Genomic DNA, 21,396 nt, shown 5'->3' with positions numbered 1-21,396 from the left:
GTGGAAGAAGTGGTGGCATACCATACCGCCCCACTTCGACCACTGTATACATATATATATATATATATATTTTTTTATATATATATATATATATATATCAACTATGCTGGTGTTAGACGTGCGTCCGGTATCCGCCATTAGTGCAGTGGGACTGCAGTGCTAACCCTAGATGGGCCAGGTGTTTGTGCCGCACACTTGTGTCGCTTAGCTTAGTCATACAGCTACCTCATTGCACCTCTTTTTCATCTTTGCATGATGTGTTGTTTGGGGCCTATTTTTATATCTGCACTCCTGTCTGACACTGCAGTGCCACTCCTAGATGGGCCAATTGTTTGTGTCGCTTAGCTTAGTCATACAGCTACCTCATTGCACCTCTTTTACATCTTTGCATGATGTGCTGTTTGGGGCCTTTTTTATATCTGCCCTCCTGTCTGACACTGCAGTGAAACTCCTAGATGGGCCAGGTGTTCGTGTCGCTTATCTTAGTCATACAGCTACCTCATTGCACCTCTTTTACATCTTTGCATGATGTGCTGTTTGGGGCTTTTTTTTTTATATATCTGCCCTCCTGTCTGACACTGCAGTGCCACTCCTAGATGGGCCAGGTGTTTGTGCTGCACACTTATGTCGCTTAGCTTAGTCATACAGCAACCTTGGTGCACCTCTTTTTCATCTTTGCATCATGTGCTGTTTGGGGCATGGTTTTTTAAAGTGCCATCCTGTCTGACACTGCCATATAAGTCCAGGGGTACTGATGTATTAGTCCAGGGGTACTGCCGTATAAGTCCACCAATTGCAGAATTTTTGAAAAATGACAGGGGCGTGCAGGAGATGCTGTCAGTGGACTGAAAAATTGCGGGCCACTTTCGACATTCAGCCACTGCATGCCACTACTAGATGGGTGATTGTGTCGCTTAGCTTAGTCATACAGCAACCTCGGGGCACTTTTTTTTTCTTTGCATAATGTGCTGTTTGGGGACTAGTTTTTTAAAGTGCCGTCCTGTCTGCAACTGCAGTGCCACTCCTAGATGGGCCAGGTGTTTGTGCCGCACACTTGTGTAGCTTAACTTAGTCATACAGCTACCTCATTGCACCTCTTTTTCTTCATGGCATAATGTGCTGTTTGGGGCCTATTTTTTTAAATCTGCCATCCAGTCTGCACTGCAGTGCCACTCCTAGATGGGCCAGGTGTTTGTGTCGCACACTTGTGTCGCTTAGCTTAGTCATACAGCTACCTCGGTGCAACTTTTAGGTCTAAAAACAATATTGTGAGGTGTGAGATGTTCAGAATAGACTGAAAATGAGTGGAAATGAATGTTATTGAGGTTAATACCGTAGGAGCAAAATTACCCCAAATTATGTGATTTTAGCTTTTTTTATGTTGTTTTTTTCTCAAAAATCATCAAGATCCAAAACCAAAACACGAAAGGGTGGTTTTGGCAAAACCAAGCCAAAGCCAAAACATGAGCTGGGAATTAGAACTAAAACACACAACATGAAAAGTGCCCGCTGCACATCTCTACTTTTTATGCATTTTATTTGTTAAATGCTGTGTTTCAAACTAACTATAACTTACCTACCTTTTATGTACTGTTAGCAGCGCCAAATACATTGATCATTAATCTTCTCTTTACATGCAGGAAATCTCGAATACACACACATGCCTTGGAAACAAAGAGATACAAATGTGTTTTCAAAGCTTTCCTGTAGCAAAGTGTATTTTGTACTGATACCTCCCAAGAACACCATTATATATTACTGTGTTACGTCATGTGACTGCTGCAGCAAACCAGGATTTGACACAAAGTGCATCAAATTAAGCACTTGGCAGAAGATATGTTTGAACAGGATCCATTCACGTACATTCTTTTTCACCTAGCAGCACTAATGCCTGTAGGTTTAGGAACATGGGTTAAATGTAGAAAATCAAAACTCATATTTACTGTATGAGCTCTCAAGCATGTAAGCCCTGGTGTGTGTGTTAAATGATCTTCTGATGGCAAAAGACAGAGGTGACTGTTCAATATTAATCCTTCTGGATCTCTCTGCAGCATTTGATACCGTGGACCACGGGCTTCTGATTGAGCGACTGATACACTTCTGTGGTCTGGATGGCACAGTCCTAAACTGGTTCAAATCATTTCTCACAGGCAGGTCACAGAGAGTATCATCTGGATTATACTCATCACCACCAGTGCCATTGCCATGTGGTGTCCCACAAGGTTCTATACTATCCCCCATGCTTTTTGCAGTATACATGCTCCCATTGGGCGAAATAATCAGGCGCCATGGCCTGGTCTACCACTGCTATGCAGATGATACACAACTGTACTTGTCCTTTGCTCCGGGCACTGATAACCCAGTAGCAACCCTGAATGGCTGTCTAGCTGAACTACAGGAGTGGATGAGCGCCAGTTGGCTGCGACTGAACCCGGATAAAACAGAGGTCCTTATAATACGACCGCAACATCAAAGGACAAGACTGCAGCATAGCCAACCAACTGGTCTTACACTCGGGGATTCAGAATTACAGACCAGTGATCATGTGCGGAATCTTGGCGTTGTCCTGGATGATGGCTTGACACTTAAACATCAGATATCAGCCACAATCAAATCCTCATTCTTTCACCTGAGGAACATAGCCAGAATCAAGCACTTAATTCCCTCAGATGATATGCCAAAAGTCATACATGCATTTGTATCATCTCGATTAGACTACTGTAATGCCCTCTACCTTGGTCTACCAGCAAAAGAATTGCAACGCTTACAGCTGGTGCAAAACACAGCTGCCAGGCTGTTAACCAACCAGCCCCGTTCCAGCCACATAACACCCATCCTCTACTCCCTTCACTGGCTGCCTGTAAGATGGCGAATCCTCTTCAAGATTGGCTTACTGAGTTTCAAAGCATTACATGACCAAGGCCCAAGGTACCTGAAACAGCTTCTGATCCCATACTGCCCCACTCGATTACTGCGATCTGTAGATGAAGGACTTTTAGCAGTACCTAGAATCTACCGTAATTCATCTGGGGGTCGAGCTTTTAGTCATGCGGCTCCGACTCTATGGAACTCACTTCCCAGCACAGTGCGAGAGGCCCCAACTATAGAATCCTTCAAAAGTAGACTCAAGACTTTCCTGTTTACTCAAGCATTTCCATAGTGTCTCTTTTAGTATCTTCATGCTTCTGTATTTTATGAAAAATGTACTTCATTATTTTTCTGTACTATATTATGCTGTGTATCTGTTAAGCGCCTTGAGTCCTATTGGAGAAAGAGCGCTATATAAATAAAATTATTATTATTATTATTATTAATGTATCTTTAAATACAGTTATCAATATGCAGTTGAGAGCTTTAATTCGCAGCAACCTCAAAAAATTTGTTTGTTCTATTTCCAAAGTATATTGTAATTTGTACTCATGTGCGGTTCTGTCCTTTTCCAGAGAGCGGAGTGGTCCATTGCACGTTATTCCCAGTGGCTGGATGATCACCCATCTGAGAAAGATAGACTGGTTCTTATAAGGTAAAAGACAACATGAAAAGTTAAAACTACAAACATGACATACAGTAGTAAAAGCGTCCTCACTGCAGAACAGTAAGATGGGCAACTAAACTTTATTAGCCCATTTCAGAAGTTTCCTATTAATTGTTGTAGAGTAGGCTATACAAAGTCACAGCAACACTTCAATGGTAATTGGAAACTGGGAGGTTGTATTATGAGTTCATCCAACCCTCACTCGCCAACTGTGAGAGATTGGCACAGGTAGCATGCTAGAATGGGAGGAGTGACAGACTGGCAAAGTATAAATGCCTACACAATGAGCGTGTGGAGCTGGAGAAGCGGCAGTGTTGTCTTCAGTGATTGTCATATTGGGTTTTAGTACAGATGTAGAAGGGGAATTTACATCTTCTCGTAAGTGGATGGGGTCAGTTTTGCGTCAGATATAGCTAAACTTTTTGTAAATGACACCAAAATAAATGAAACATTTTTAAATGTAAATGTTGAAAATAACATTGAATGGACTTTGCAATGTCTGATATCTTCCCTCTTAGTTACAGTGAGCATGTGAAGGAATATATTCAGAACTTAAATACTTATGAGTTATATAGTAGAATTACATTTTGTGTGTTACCCCTATACCATGTCTCGCTATTCTGTGCATGTGCAGGGGAGCTCAATATCACTGTAATTAAACTGAAAGCCCAAATGGAGCTCCACCATGTATGTGAGAAGATGTGCATCATTGTGCCCCCAATGGGGAATATTTAGCGCTCCTCCGTTAGTCCTGTATGCAGTGTTACTTTACTGATATACTGTAACATGTGTAACAGTAATACTCTTGCAGCAAATGTCACTCAGTATTAGGGATGCCAGAATATCCCTTTAATCTGGGACGCCTATGATGTACACAGGTTCTGTGGCTGATTAGAATCAGGTGAAATGCAGATTAAATTTAGCCAGCCACAGAACCTGTGTAATTCATATGTGTCCCACATTAAAGGGATATTATTGCAACTCTTCTCAGTATCCATGTATAACGATTGTTTGTACCTGCAGTCATTCATCACATGATCATTATAATGTACATAGTTTGCTTTGAATGACCCAGTAGGAGGATAGAGCTGTATGCTTGTGGCCACTGATTTGTGACTAGACAACCTGTTCAGAATGTTACAGTAGCTGTTCATCAGCTGTTCAACAACTTGATTATTTCTGCACCTTCTTTACAAAGTATAGTCCTGACTCAGAGATGTAGGTAAATGCCTTGGCAGCTGCGATTCAGTGTGAAAAATAGACAAATGTCTCTACCGCCAGGATTTGTATTAAGACACCCACTGGAGACCTCTCATATCCACTGCTTGTGTATGAAGACACAACAATTGGACACACAATGGTCGATAATTGACTTTGGCCATGCTGCATGGTCATCGGAAGTTAGACACTGGAGCCATGTATACTGCATATGGGATTGCAGTTGCAAGTTAAGACATACCCCTGGAACAGTCACGACATATCTGCATTTGAGCAGCCACTCCCACATTTCCTCCCCCAAATGCTCTCTGACGATCACTCACATTGTGAATAAATCTACACTGCGACCAGGGGTGTGCCAAGCCTAAGTGGTAGGGGGCATGGCCAACGCAGGGAGGTATAACTTGTTGCGGGCGCTTGCCGGCGGGAGGACTGATGGGCGCCGGCTGGTGGCAATCGGGTGCGATCGCTCACCCCTCCCATCCGCACACATCATGCAGGGAGAGAGAGCAGTGACTGCTTTCTGCAGCTGCCTCTCTCCCCAGCGCAGAACACAGCAGTGAGTGTGCTGGGCTGGGAAGAGAGCCAGCTGCAGCAGCAGTCACTGCTCTCTCTCCCTGCATGGTGTGTGCGGATGTAGGGGGGGGGGGGGGGGGCACCAGTCAGCGCCCATCAGTCCTCCCGCCCCAAGTGCTGGAGGTGTCTACACAGTCGGAAGGGGGGGCAGTGGGACCCAGGACCCCTCCAACAGGAGTTACCCACTCTCCCCTTCTTGGCGCCACTGACTGCTACCACTGTGGCAGAACCATTGCAGTATATGCATATGTGATACATTGCTCCACTGCATACGTTGGCATTGCGTCCATCTCTGAGTCAGGCCTTATGTTCAGTAACCTGATTAGCCCTAACAGAAAGGCATATTATAGGAATACTTCTCACAAGGTCAAAGGGAGATATTACTGTCTCACCCATCAAGCGCCTGCTGACAGTAACGTTGAATTGTGTATAGCCTACAGTTACTCATTGCTAGCTTATTATTGATTCGCCCTTAACTCCAAATGTACTTTTTGTTTTAAGCCGTATTGTTGCATCTTGTGTCATTCATTTACAGATTTCTGTAATTATATTATAGTGTAAGCTACACAGTCAATTTGAGTGATCAGATTTAATTAAATAAAATTAATATTGGTGGTATTCAATAAATGCAGCAGCCCAGTGGTTGTCAACGTCAACCCTAAAGTTTCCCCAACAGGTCATGTATTGAGGACTTCTGTCTGTGGAAGCAGGTGGGGCACATTCATATAAGTGCAGGATATTCACAGCAGAAAGATTTGCGGACCCTGCACCTGATTTTGTATTACCGCGGGCATGCGTGCTCCCAATACCCACGAAATTCAATTTTAAATAAGTGGTGTTTTGAATTGGCTGATGCTGTGTGTAGGGAGGGTGCAGGGTTAGGGGTAGTGTAGTGTGTGCAGGGTTAGGGGTAGTGTAGTGTGTGCAGGGTTAGGGGTAGTGTAGTGTGTGCAGGGTTAGGGGTAGTGTAGTGTGTGCAGGGAGGATGCAGGGTTAGGGGTAGTGTAGTGTGTGTAGGGAGGATGCAGGGTTAGGGGTAGTGTAGTGTGTGTAGGGTTAGGGGGGGTAGTGTAGTGTGTGTAGGGTTAGGGGGGGTAGTGTAGTGTGTGTAGGGAGGGTGCAGGGTTAGGGGTAGTGTAGTGTGTGCAGGGTTAGGGGTAGTGTAGTGTGTGCAGGGTTAGGGGTAGTGTAGTGTGTGTAGGGAGGATGCAGGGTTAGGGGTAGTGTAGTGTGTGCAGGGTTAGGGGTAGTGTAGTGTGTGCAGGGTTAGGGGTAGTGTAGTGTGTGCAGGGTTAGGGGTAGTGTAGTGTGTGTAGGGAGGGTGCAGGGTTAGGGGTAGTGTAGTGTGTGTAGGGAGGATGCAGGGTTAGGGGTAGTGTAGTGTGTGTAGGGTTAGGGGTAGTGTAGTGTGTGTAGGGAGGGTGCAGGGTTAGGGGTAGTGTAGTGTGTGTAGGGAGGATGCAGGGTTAGGGGTAGTGTAGTGTGTGTAGGGAGGATGCAGGGTTAGGGGTAGTGTAGTGTGTGTAGGGAGGATGCAGTGTTAGGGGTAGTGTGTGTAGGGTTAGGGGTAGTGTAGTGTGTGTAGGGAGGATGCAGGGTTAGGGGTAGTGTGTGTAGGGTTAGGGGTAGTGTAGTGTGTGTAGGGAGGATGCAGGGTTAGGGGTAGTGTAGTGTGTGTAGGGTTAGGGGTAGTGTAGTGTGTGTAGGGAGGATGCAGGGTTAGGGGTAGTGTAGTGTGTGTAGGGTTAGGGGTAGTGTAGGGAGGGTGCAGGGTTAAGGGGTAGTGTAGTGTGTGTAGGGAGGATGCAGGGTTAGGGGTAGTGTAGTGTGTGTAGGGTTAGGGGTAGTGTAGTGTGTGTAGGGGTAGTGTAGTGTGTGTAGGGAGGGTGCAGGGTTAGGGGTAATGTAGTGTGTGTAGGGAGGGTGCAGGGTTAGGGGTAGTGTAGTGTGTGTAGGGTTAGGGGTAGTACAGTGTAGTATTTATGGGGAGAGGGTACAGGGTTAGGGGTAGTGTAGTGTGTGTAGGGTTAGGGGTAGTGCAGTGTAGTATTTATGGGGAGAGGGTACAGGGTTAGGGGTAGTGTAGTGTGTGTAGGGTTAGGGGTAGTACAGTGTAGTATTTATGGGGAGGGAGGGTACAGGGTTAGGGGTAGTGTAGTGTGTGTAGGGTTAGGGGTAGTACAGTGTAGTATTTATGGGGAGAGAGTACAGGGTTAGGGGTAGTGTAGTGTGTGTAGGGTTAGGGGTAGTACAGTGTAGTATTTATGGGGAGAGGGTACAGGGGTAGTGTAGTGTGTGTGAGAGGGGAGTGGGTGCAGGATAAGCGATGGTATAGTGTAGTGTAGTGTGTGCGGGGCAGGGGTGATCAGAGATGTATGTAAATGCCTTGGCATGCCTTGGATGAGGGCTAGTGTAGTGCAGTGTGTGCGGGGAGCAGGTGGAGGCGGTGGTGTAGGGTAGTACAGTGTGTGTGGGGAGAGAGTGCAGGGTTAGGGGTAGTGTAGTGTGTGCAGGTAGTGTGTACAGGGTTGGGGTATTGTAGTGTGTGTAGGGAAAGGATGCAGGGTTAGAGGTAGTGTAATGTGAGAAGGGAGCAGGTGCAGGGTGAGGGGCAGCATAATGGAGTGTGGGATGATAGCTAGACAGTGTCTAGTTAGACAGTCAATAGATAGACACCACATGTTAGCCAGGCATTAGGTCGACAGGGTCAGATGGTCGACACGAAAAACGTAGACAATACAAAAAGTCGACGGTCAAAGGATCGACATGAAAATGGTCGACACAGAAAAGGTATACATTTTTAATTTAAATTTTTGTGGTTTGTGTGGATAGTTTTGTCATCTGGGACCCCCAATTGTAGAAAGGCATCCCCTCGCGGGGCTTGCCACGCTTCGAGCACAAGGTTTATAACCAACTCTATGTCAACATGGAAAGAAAGGTATGAAGTAGTGCAAAAACATGTAAAAGAAACAAAACCAAAACCTGTCTACCTTTTTTTTTATGTCGCCCTTTTGACCTTTTATACAGTTTACTGTCTACTTTTTTCATGTCGACCTTTTGACCCTGTTGACTTAAAGTCTGTCTAACATGTGGTGTCTATCTATTGACTGTCTAACTAGACACTGTCTATTGTCCGGATACCGCATAGTGTATTGCGGGTGCATGGTGAGGGGCAGTATAGTGTAGTGCGGGTGCATGGTGAGGGGCAGTATAGTGTAGTGTGGGTGCATGGTGAGGGGCAGTATAGTGTAGTGCGGGTGCTTGGTGAGGGGCAGTATAGTGTAGTGTGGGTGCATGGTGAGGGGCAGTATAGTGTAGTGTGGGTGCATGGTGAGGGGCAGTATAGTGTAGTGCGGGTGCTTGGTGTGGGGCAGTACAGTGTAGTGTGGGTGCATGGTGAGGGGCAGTATAGTGTAGTGCGGGTGCATGGTGAGGGGCAGTATAGTGTAGTGTGGGTGCATGGTGAGGGGCAGTATAGTGTAGTGTGGGTGCATGGTAGATAGACACCACATGTTAGCCAGACATTAGGTCGACAGGGTCAGATGGTCGACACGAAAAACGTAGACAATACAAAAAGTCGACGGTCAAAGGATCGACATGAAAATGGTCGACACAGAAAAGGTATACATTTTTTATTTTAATTTTTGTGGTTTGTGTGGATAGTTTTGTCATCTGGGACCCCCAATTGTAGAAAGGCATCCCCTCGCGGGGCTTGCCACGCTTCGAGCACAAGGTTTATAACCAACTCTATGTCAACATGGAAAGAAAGGTATGAAGTAGTGCAAAAACATGTAAAAGAAACAAAACCAAAACCTGTCTACCTTTTTTTTTATGTCGCCCTTTTGACCTTTTATACAGTTTACTGTCTACTTTTTTCATGTCGACCTTTTGACCCTGTTGACTTAAAGTCTGTCTAACATGTGGTGTCTATCTATTGACTGTCTAACTAGACACTGTCTATTGTCCGGATACCGCATAGTGTATTGCGGGTGCATGGTGAGGGGCAGTATAGTGTAGTGCGGGTGCATGGTGAGGGGCAGTATAGTGTAGTGTGGGTGCATGGTGAGGGGCAGTATAGTGTAATGTGGGTGCATGGTGAGGGGCAGTATAGTGTAGTGTGGGTGCATGGTGAGGGGCAGTATAGTGTAGTGCGGGTGCTTGGTGAGGGGCAGTATAGTGTAGTGTGGGTGCATGGTGAGGGGCAGTATAGTGTAGTGTGGGTGCATGGTGAGGGGCAGTATAGTGTAGTGCGGGTGCTTGGTGAGGGGCAGTATAGTGTAGTGTGGGTGCATGGTGAGGGGCAGTATAGTGTAGTGCGGGTGAGGGGCAGTATAGTGTAGTGCGGGTGCATGGTGAGGGGCAGTATAGTGTAGTGTGGGTGCATGGTGAGGGGCAGTATAGTGTAGTGTGGGTGCATGGTGAGGGGCAGTATAGTTTAGTGCGGGTGCTTGGTGAGGGGCAGTATAGTGTAGTGTGGGTGCATGGTGAGGGGCAGTATAGTGTAGTGCGGGTGCTTGGTGAGGGGCAGTATAGTGTAGTGTGGGTGCATGGTGAGGGGCAGTATAGTGTAGTGAGGGTGCATGGTGAGGGGCAGTATAGTGTAGTGTGGGTGCATGGTGAGGGGCAGTATTGTGTAATGTGAGTGCATGGTGAGGGGCAGTATAGTGTAATGTGGGTGCATGGTGAGGGGCAGTATAGTGTAGTGTGGGTGCATGGTGAGGGGCAGTATAGTGTAGTGTGGGTGCATGGTGAGGGGCAGTATAGTGTAGTGCGGGTGCATGGTGAGGGGCAGTATAGTGTAGTGTGGGTGCATGGTGAGGGGCAGTATAGTGTAGTGCGGGTGCATGATGAGGGGCAGTATAGTGTAGTGCGGGTGCAGTGTGAGCAGTAGCATAGCGTAGTGTGTGCAGGGTGACCGGTAGTGTAGTGCAGTGTGTGTGGGGAGCGGGTGCAGGGTGAGTGGTAGTGTATTATAGTGTAGTGCAGTGTAGTGTGTTTGGGTAATGGGTAGGACTGTACCTGTGTCCGGTCCTTGGTAGCTGATGTCTGCGACACTGGAGAGGATACGAGAAGCGGAGAAGGAAGACAACCCTGCAGAAGGTGAGTAACTGTGGACTAATTGTGCCACAGTCTATCGCATTTCTTTGGGAATATGGTGCTGGCTCCATTTTCCTGGAGATTTCTCCTGAAGTGGCTGTAGCCGCAGCAGAAAGTAAGTATATAGAATGGATGTAGGGTGTGGAAAGGGGTTACGTTTATGTGACTGGCAATCATGAGACCGCCGGTCACAATTCCGACACTGGGATCCCGGCATCTGAAAATCCTGATGGTTGGCATGCCGACCAACAGAGACTATTCCCACCCATAGAAAGTGAAAATAACCTGTGGCGAGCGCAGCGAGCCCGCAAGGAACTTCATTCCGCTCGCCCCCCCCACCCCCCTTCCCTCCTACCCCTGCTGGCCATCTGACAGCCGTGTACAAAGTGACCCCTGGATCCCAGTAACCCTGCACCCATAGATATGCCTCTGCCTATATGCTGACTATCCCTAACGAACTGTATCATCAATATCAGCATGCTAGTGTACCAGTCCTATTCTTGGTGTAAGAGATTCCTCTGAGAGCAGCAGTCTGCAAACAGAAAGCACCTTGAGTCCTATTGAAGAAAGAGCGCTATATAAATAAAATTATTATTATTATCTGCATAGTCCTCTATATGTGTCTCTACATTTTCTGCTCAGTATGACATTATTTTATTATATAACATATACAGTTTATCTTGTATTTAATAGTGTTGAATTTCTTTTTTATGTGCTTTAAATTGGTGTGAATTGCATTTTTTATTATTTGTTCTCAAAATAGACCTTTAATAAGTGTCACTTTTACAGCTCTCTTGACTTAATGTATAGAATACGTAGCGACTCCTGAAGCACCGTTAACACCTTTAAGTATCTTCAATTTAGGCCAGGGAAAGAAGACAAAAAGCTTTTGTGTAAATGTAATTACTCACCTCATCCAAAGTCTTTCAGTACAGAGTGTGTAATGTAGGTGGGACATTGGTGAAAAAGCTGGAAGGTTGGCTGTTATTAATGTTAGCTGCTGGTAAGGCAGACAGGTATGGGGTATATTATAACTGTAACAAGCTTTGTAGGAATGTGTGATTCTAGAATCTGTTATAATTGCATTACAGAGGGACAGGTGTGTAAAAGAGACCACTGTTGCTATTACAGCATATTCATCATCTTTCCAGTGATAAAAGCGTATTTCCGCTTGTGTTTGATCACGGTGTAAAGGTTTAGTTCCGTGTACACTTACATCTGTGTTTAGATTCCATCTTAGCTTATATATCACAGTGCAGGATAATGAGCATGTACAAGCATCCAGCAATCCCATCTGTCAGACACGCAGTTCTGATCACAATTTGCTAACATCTACTGTAAGACATTTCTGTGAGTCGTTTATGTCTGAGGTCATTAGCATGTATGGTTCTTACATAGTCTCATCCTCTGCTAGGTAATATAAGATCCGCGGCATTTGCCAACATGTTCCCAGGCCTTGCTGTGATTGCAGTGTCTCTCCTGCATAATATTGCCTGTATAATTGCAGCATTATACCTGCAAGGCTTACTCTGTCTCATCCTCAAAGGAACATTATTGTGTGTCCTAATGATACTGTCTCATTAATTATTCTAATTTAAATGAAATTTCACATCTGCAATAACATTTGTAGGCATATGAAAATTATTTGTGACTTATTCATCTGCAAAGGAGCAAGTCTTGATGATGTATGTTTTCCTAGAACAGAAGCATTTGTTCCATTTCTGCTGCCTATTAAATGTCACTAGGATGTGATTAAATAGTAATGGATTATAGTTATGTGGTGGCATTCTCTTGCCATTGTATTTGTATACCAGCTAATTTGTATCCGATAATTGGTATCACCGTACGCTTGTTTCCTGTTCACAGATGTGACTGTGGCTGTTATATAGGTGTGACTACAGTATATCTGTTCATTGCTTTATGCAATTGGTGTCCTGTTTTGAAAATGTCCTTCAGTGGCAGAAGTTGAATGTGAAATAAACCTATTTTTGTTGATCTAAATTAGAATAATATATAGAATATTAACTAGAATATATAATACAGGATTTTACATGTATATTTGGGTAAAATACGCTCTGTACTGTTAATCAGTGAATGCTGCAAACATCTGCACTTAGAAATAGAATTTTCTTAAAGGTCAAGTGCATGGTCACTTCCGTGGCTGTATGACGGCCAGTACTAAGCAGTCTCTTTCTCTTATGATCGGGGAACTGGCTCACTAGATATTCTTCTGTAAGCCATGTTAGTGTGTCTTAAAGATAACATGTAGAATGAGGAGAGTACTAAAGCTCTGGTGTGTGAGAAAGGAATTATATAAGCAGTGAAAGTTCAAATAAAATCAGAACTGATGGTGTTTTAAGTGTCAGTGATGTGTGATGGAGGTCAATCCACATGATGGATAGCTTTACCAGGGATTGGTTCATTAACTAGGTAGAACACAGGATGCTAGTCAACACAGGGTTAATGCAGCAGGACTGCAGTGCTGGAATAGAGACAGTAAAGATAGATCCAGCCAGGAGCGGGTTAATGCAGGCTGTGTACGGTATCTGGAGCACACGCCTGCACATACACTCAGTGGTGTTGTATATAGGGGTGGTCTTCAGTTTGCCGGCTGTCGGGATCCCGGCGCACAGTATACCGACGCCAGAATCCCGACAGCCGGCATACCAACACTTTATCTCCCTCTTGGGGGTCCACGACCCCCCTGGAGGGAGAATAAATACTGTGCCCGCAGCGTGGCGAACGCAGTGAGCCCATGAGGTCTAGGTCTCAGACTAGTCTGGATTATGATTTTGGGATGTTTTATCCGAGTTTAGTGTCTGAGGAAGACTGTGGAGAAATCTCCAGTGCAGAGTCAGGAGAAGTTTTGGAGGATGATAGAGCTTTTAATATGGAATTGGTTGATATCATACTTAAGAATATTTACAAAACAATGAATTATAAAGAAACTGTGAATCGGGATGAGTAAGATTTATTATTTCAGGACAGAACCAAGAGGAATAGGTTCTTTCCAGTTCATAAAGTTATGAAAGATATCATACGTAAAGAATGGCAACAGTTAGACAAATGATTGGCTAATTTCAAGAGAATTAACCGTATGTATCCCTTTAATGATGAGGAATTTATGGCTTGGTGCAGTATGCCTAAAGTGGATGCAGCAGTGGCAGATGTCACCACAGGAACTACAATACCGCTAGAGGATGGGGCTATATTGAAGGACTCTATGGATAAGAAAATGGAGAATGCTTTAAAGAAGTTGCATATATCTGCTACTGTTTCACTAAAATCTGAAGTTGCTATAGCCTCTGTCTCCAGAGTGTTGAGATTATGGTGCTCTACTATGCAAACTGATTTACAAGAAAGAGTCCCAAGAGATTATGTGCTGAAAAATGTGACAGTTATACAGAGAGCTATAGATTATATATGTGAAGCCTCCCTTGACGTGCTGGATTTCTCAGCTAAGTCTATAACCTCAGGCGTTACCACTAGGAGGGCGTTGTGGTTACGCTCATGGTCAGCAGATATGCATTCCAAGAACAGGCTTGTTACACTTCCATATGAAGGATCACTTTTATTTAGTAATAAACTGGAATCGATGATCCAAAGAATGACGGATGGTAAATCCGTAAGGCTGCTCAGGACAAGCGTGGTAGATATCCTAGGCCATCTACTAGACAACGGTTCAGGCAAGCTAGGTCTTATTGGCCTGGGCATCCCTATGGAGATAGGTGTGGTGCCGGTACATCGCGTCAGTCCTTTCGCCGAGGAAATAGAGAGGTAGACAGAGACAATGACTATGCAGGTTCCTCTATGTTTACACCAGTAGGGGGCAGAATTTGAAAATTTGCCGACCAATTGAGTGAAAGTATTCAAGACATATGAGTACTGGATGTATTATCTGCAGGATACCAACTAGAATATATGAAAAAAACAAGAAGAGACAAATTTGTGACAACCTTACCACTTATAAAGCAAGAAAGAATAGTGCTGAAAGAGAGCCCGGAGACTTTGATCAGTACAGAGGCTGTGGAAGCAGTACCTTCAACGGAAAGGAGAAGAGGTTTCTATTCCCGTCTATTCATAGTGAAAAAATCCTTAGGGTGATTCAGGACGATATTGGACCCGAGAGTTGAACAAATTGAAAAAGAAGAAATATGGAAACTTTGAAAACTATTCTGATGGGGGTAAGAAAGAGAGATTTCCAGGCCTCAATAGATCTGAAAGGCACCTACTTTCATATCCCCATCAACGAAGGCGACAGGAAATTCCTAAGATTCAGTGTAGGAGAAAGGCACTTCCAGTTTACTTGCCATCCTTTCGGCATTACGTCCTCTCCAAGGAAATTTACAAAGGTTGACCCTTATAGCCTATCTCAGGCAGGATAGGGGGTCATTCCGAGTTGTTCGCTCTGTAAATTTCTTCGCATCGCAGCGATTTTCCGCTTAATGCGCATGCGCAATGTCCGCACTGCGACTGCGCCAAGTAAATTTGCTATGCAGTTAGGAATTTTACTCACGGCTTTTTCTTCGTTCTGGCGATCGTAATGTGATTGACAGGAAATGGGTGTTACTGGGCGGAAACAGGCCGTTTTATGGGCGTGTGGGAAAAAACGCTACCGTTTCCGGAAAAAACTTGTTTATTGTTGGGCAGCACTTCATGTGTCGCAGTTCTTTTACTGTATTCTTCTTCTATTCCTGTTGATGTTTTTATGGTAATATTTTTTTTATTGTTTTTTATTTATTTTATTTCTCTAAGCATATTATGTAAATTTGATATATGTTTCTATGGTTTACCAATAATGTGTATGGTATCTGCAACATAACAACTTGTATCACGGAACATCCATAGCCTTGTACATGATATTTAATGGTTAAAGTCATGTATTCTGTTTTGCTGCTCATTATAACTGCAACACTTGTGATTATTTGTTCAACCCGTTATATTTGTTTACTTTGGGTTCTGCCCTACATGTGCGTCTGGTGTTTCTGTAATGCTGGTTTACAGTGCATCCGGAAAAGTATTCACAGCGCTTCACTTTTTCCACATGTCGTTATGTTACAGCCTTATTCCAAGATGGAATAAAGTAATTTTTTCCCTCAAAATTCTACACACAATACCCCATAACGACAATGTGAAAAAATAGTTTTTGAGATTTTTGCAAATTTATTAAATTACATGTACATAACAGTGGCGTGCGGTGAGGTCAGTGGCTGGTGAGGCATGCCAGCTAAAGCCGCTGCTATGGTCACTGCCAGAGGTGGATTTAGCCCTCATGGGGCCCTAAGCAAGACACCGATTTGGGGTCCACTTCCTCATACACTCCATAGCACTATATCTGTCATCACCGCCACTGGCTGTGCATGCTGTGCTTGCGTCTCCTTCCCTCACATGTACTTAAGCTATAGCAGCAGCGCAGGTTCTACCTACACTACTGCAGTAGGGGAAGATTCCAGAGACTCCTCTCGGGCAGCGTGGGGACAGACTCTCCAGCAGCAGCAGGTCTCCATGCAGCTGCACCTGCACATCCGCCTTGCTCCTTAAGCCAGTGGAGAGTGGTGGCAAAGCTGATCACCTGCCTCCAGCATAATGGTCCCAAATCATCTACCGCTCCCCAGTATAGGGAACACATGCCATCCCACAACTCCTGCAATCTGTATAATGGAGACACCCCTTTACATTTTCCAAAACGTCATCACTGCTGACCCTTCCCATAGTAACAGTACCACCTCCTTTTATCTACCCCTGTGTAGCAGAACCACCCATATATATCAAATCCACCATAGTCAGGCAGCGCCACACACCCATTCTCTCCCTTTCATGTGTCTCATTTCCATTTACCTATTCCCCTAACACACTCCGCACTGCCAGTACACAGCCACTCCTCAGACACCCAAACACAGTGCTCAGGTTTAACAGCCCACCCCAATCCCCTCTCCTATTAGACTGTCAGCTCCTCAAAATAGACAAGCGACGAGGAGCTGCAGCAGCTGCCACCCGCACACCCCCTGACTTGCTTCACCCGTCGCTGCCACATCAGCTTGCTCCAGATCAGGGTACCTCTGACTCAGCAACTGGAACCCGGGGTGACAGTAAAAAGGAGGGGCACCAATAAAATCGGCCGGATATGTGATAAAATATCTGGGGGGATAATTGCCTGCTCCCACCACCTGGCGCGTTTCAACTGGTCCAGGTGTGTCTGGGTCACCACAGCCCCAGTTCCACTTACACTTCCTACATCCTCACACAAAGGCTGTCTGCGCCCTGCCAAGGCCAGCCGCCAGTGAGAATAAAGCACAGAGGCAGGAGAAGGGAGGGTGGATGGCGGCGGATGGGAGGGAGCTTCATCAGATCCCTGCCGGTAGCTGTCAGTTCACTTCACTGACAGCCTGCCGGTGAGGAAGTATTCATTCAGCGCAATCAAAATGCACCAGCTGCCCTCCATGGTACAGCCCTGTCTGGGGCCCCCTGCAACCTGCCGGGCAGCTTTGGCCGCATAGTGGTGGTAAATCCGCTACTGGCCGCCACCTCTGCCCGCTACTGTACTACCGCCCCATCAGCTATCGGCCCTGCCGCTAATTCCGAATTCCGATGCCGCCAAAAATGTACAGGGAGCAGCGGGAGCCAGGGTCTGGGCAGCAGCAGTGAGTGCAGCTTATGTAGTGTTGTTTACCTTCATAGAAAGGACGCTACCCCCTAGCTTCCAGCGATGATCAGTAGGTGTGAAGGAACAGGTGCTGGGGCCCGGTGGGATGGACAATAAGGAGGAATCCCAATGCAAGTGGCCTGGATGTCAGGGGGAGCTCCAAATCTACTGCCCAATCACCTCTTCCTCAGTGACGCCCCTGTCACTGAGGCACTTATACTAGTGCCGCTTACAGTGGCTTTTTTAATGGGCTTTTAAAGCCCTCTCCTTGGTCCGTCCCCTCGCTTCCGGCTCTTTATCATTGGCAGCTGGAGGCTCTACTCTCAGTGCCTCCGAAACACATTTAAACCTATTTTATCATTTAAAAATGAATACAATAATATAAAGCATATACTTAAGACACAGTATTTTCTTTATATTACTGTAATCATTAATGACAGGGGAGGCACTTCCTCCCCTGCCTCCACTGACTGCATGTCCCTGGTACATAAGTATTCACAGCCTTTGCCGTGAAGCTCAAAATTGAAAATTGAAGAAATGTGTGCTGCTAATTCAGGAGAGCACTTATTCTGGAATATCACCATAATCCAATTGTTTATTATCTCTTCTAAGAGGTACCAACAAATCTGTCCAGCCCATCATGAATTATCTCTGGAGAATAAGCAATATCTGATCTGTTTTCACAGTTTCTTTGCTTTATTGTGTGGCATAGCAATGGCATGAGGTATCCCACACTTGTCTCCCTGAATGTCATGGAGACTCCCTGAAATAGCAGCAATCTCCCTGATTGCACCTTACTCACATTATGAAGATGTTATGTACTTAAATTTTTTTTATATATATATATATATATATATATTCAGATGGGGTCATCGGTGCCATTTCAGTGCATCCGTTATAATGTTCCCTATGGCTGCATGCATTTCCACTTATAGTGTTCACTCTAGGATATTTTTATGGCAGGGTGCTGATCATGGAGGAGGGCACATTTTTGATGTGACACTTTGCGCACAAAGCATAGCCCATATGTTTATAGTTTTTATACATATATATTTCCCGTTAATGTATCATATACCCCTACATACATATAGGACACCCATGTAACACACAACATCTGTACTGAAAAAAAAATATGATTTTGGTACTTACCAGGTAAATCCTTTTCTTTGAATCCATAGGGGGCACTGGAGTACTCTTGGGATATGGACGGCTTCCGCAGGAACAGGGCACTGAATATTTAAATTTAGAACACTCCACCCCTCCATATTCCAGAGTACCTCAGTGTTTTTTACTGAGCCGAACAGGAGCTATAGAGGTTGACAATGGAGAATTACATATAACATAACGGACAACAATAAAGTTGACACATAACGTTACTGACAACTAAACAGTTGACACCATAACCGATAGAACTTGATAATTTGAACCAGTCGGTGAGAGTGTGTTACCATAAGATCCCCTGAACTTACCACAAACCAGGTAAAACTGCTCTGGGTGGGCGTCCAGTGCCCCCTATGGATTCAAAGAAAAGGATTTACCTGGTAAGTACCAAAATCCTATTTTCTTTTTCATCCACTAGGGGTCACTGGAGTACTCTTGGGACGTACCAAAGCTTCGCCCGTATGCGGGAGAGCTGTTTGGCACCTGTAACACTAGGCGGCCAAAGCTAGATGCTGATGCCGCAAACGTATCAAACTTGTAAAAGCTCACAAACGTGTGCAGTGATGACCATGTAGCCGCACGGCAAACCTGCGTCGTAGAAGCCCCACGACCAGCTGCCCATGAAGCTCCCACAGAACGCGTGGAATGAGCTGTTACTGATGTAGGCGGCTGTAACCTAGCATGAAGGTAAGCCTGACGGATGGTCAGTTTAATCCATCTGGATAAGGTCTGCTTAGAAGCTGGCCAACCCATCTTGGCAGCATCATAGAGAACAAATAACGTATCCGTCTTACGAACTGTAGACGTTCGGGATACATAAACGCGTAGGGCGCGTACCACATCCAAAGTTCCAGAATCTTCTGTTAATACAGGAACTACTATTAGTTGATTGATGTGAAAAGATGACACCACCTTTGGTAAGAAAGCGGGATTCGTCCGAAGTTCCGTTCTGTCATCATGAAACACCAAATACGGTGGCTTGCATGACAAGGCACCCAAATCTGAAACACTCCTTGCCGAAGCTAAGGCTAGGAGGAAAATTGTTTTCCAAGTGAGACACTTAATATCCACTTGTTGTAAGGGTTCAAAATATGAAGACTGTAAGAAATCTAAAACCAGATTCAAGTCCCATGGGGCTGTAGGTGGAATGAATGGAGGCTGTTCTCTGAGGACACCTTGCAGAAAAGTGTGTACCGACGGCAATAGAGCCAATCGTCTTTGAAAGTAAATTGACAACGCAAATACCTGCACCTTTAGTGTAGATAAACGCAGTCCTCCATCTAACCCCGTCTGTAGAAATAACAAAAGACGGGATAACTTGAAAGATGATGTCGGAAACTTCCGAGCTTCACACCAACCTATATAGGCACGCCAAATTCTGTAATAATGAGCTGCCGTAACCGGCTTCCTAGCTCGTAACATGGTTGGTATAACCGATTCTGGAATGCCCTCTCTTCTTAAGAGTGCGGTCTCAACAGCCATCTTGTCAAACGCAACCGCGCTAAATTGGAGTAAAGGAACGGACCCTGTTGTAACAGGTCCGGACGTAGTGGCAGCGGCCAAGGATCGTCTGCGAGTAGTCCGCGGAGATCCGACAACCAAGCTCTCCGAGGCCAATGAGGCGCCACCAGTATGACTGTGACGGACTCTCTTTTGATCCGTTTTAGCAACAGAGGGAGCAGCGGAAACGGTGGAAACAGATACACGAGGCTGTATGGCCACGCGATTGTGAGAGCATCCACCGCCACTGCCTTTGAATCTCTCGTTCTGGACATATACTGGGGCGTTTGGTGATTGTGGCGAGATGCCATCAGGTCCACTTGAGGGTAACCCAACCTCTGGACCAACATGTGAAACACTTCTGGATTTAATGCCCATTCTCCTGGATGAAAATCCCGACGGCTGAGATAATCCGCCTCCCAGTTGTCCACTCCCGGAATGAACACTGCCGACAATATCACTTGGTGATGTTCGGCCCAATTGAGGATTCGAGCTACTTCCCGCATTGCCATGCGGCTTCTCGGTCCTCCTTGTTTGTTGATGTACGAGACCGCCGTCGCGTTGTCTGACTGCACCTGGACAGTCTGAGACCGAAGCATGTGCACTGCTTGTCGTAGCGCATTGTAAATTGCCCGGAGTTCCAGGACATTTATAGACAGCAATCTTTCGTGATCCGCCCAGAGACCCTGGAGCTGACAATTTTGAACTACAGCTCCCCAACCTCTGAGACTCGCGTCCGTCGTTAGAATTATCCAATTTCAGGCGCCGAACCGTTTCCCTGCGGTTAGATTGTGTACTTTGAGCCACCAGAGTAGAGATACCCTTGCCCGTGGCGACAACCTCACCCTGTGGTGAATCTGCAGATGCGAGCCCGACCACTGTGCGAGCACATCCAGTTGAAATGGACGTGAGTGAAATCTTCCGAACTGAAGTCGTCCCCCTTGAGATCTAGCGCAATCATGAATTCCTGTGGCTCTAAACCTGCAATCACTGACCGCAGAGATTCCATCTTGAATCTGTAGTAAGTGAGGTACTGATTGAGACCCTTTAAGTTCAATATTGGCCTGACGGAGCCATCCGGCTTCGGTACCACAAACAGACTGGAATAATAACCCTGACCCTGTTGTTGTACCGGGACCTGAATCAAAACTGCTGAATCCAGTAGGGTTTTTTTGCAGAACCGCCCTCTTGTCGTCCGAGAGAGGTAGTCCTTTCTTGAAAAACCGCAGTGGCGGAAGACAGTCCAACTCTATTTTGTAACCTCTTAACACTAAATTGCGGATCCACCCATCTGTGGATATCTGGAACCACGCCAAATGGAACGTCTGAAGGCGTGCTCCCACAATTGGAGATCCGAGATGGGCTGGGAGCCCGTCATGCCACTGGCTTGTCGGTGACCGTGGCGTCCTGACGACTGGTGTTAGTTTGTTGGAAACCACGTCCTCGTCTACCAGGCGTGGCTGTTCCTCTGCCACGAACGCGAAAGGGCTGAGGTCTAAAGGATTTGAACGCAGGTCCAGAGTATCTCCGTCTTGGTACCGTTGGAGGCAATGGTAAGAAAACAGACTTTCCTCCCGTGGCCTCAGAAATCCGTTTGTCCAATTCAGGACCAAACAACTTCTCGCCCCCGTAAGGTAACGCCTCTATACCTCTTTTGACCTCTGCC

At 45.6% G+C, this 21,396-nt stretch overlaps 1 protein-coding gene across 2 annotated transcripts in view; it reads left to right on the top strand.

The window, feature by feature from the left end:
• The window catches only part of COG5 (component of oligomeric golgi complex 5), an 866,036-nt gene that overhangs the window by 784,781 nt on the left and 59,859 nt on the right, over window positions 1-21,396 (top strand). For both annotated transcript variants that reach the window (XM_063927060.1, XM_063927059.1), the window contains one exon: window positions 3,444-3,523. In XM_063927060.1, coding sequence (XP_063783130.1) covers window positions 3,444-3,523 — 80 coding nt within the window. The remainder of the gene's footprint in view (window positions 1-3,443; window positions 3,524-21,396) is intronic.

The sequence above is a fragment of the Pseudophryne corroboree genome, chromosome 6 (genome assembly GCF_028390025.1).
Source record: "Pseudophryne corroboree isolate aPseCor3 chromosome 6, aPseCor3.hap2, whole genome shotgun sequence".
Classification (NCBI taxonomy): Eukaryota; Metazoa; Chordata; class Amphibia; order Anura; family Myobatrachidae; genus Pseudophryne; species Pseudophryne corroboree.
The sequence above is the reverse complement of the archived record's forward strand: the minus strand, read 5'-3'. Positions and strand labels throughout refer to the sequence as shown.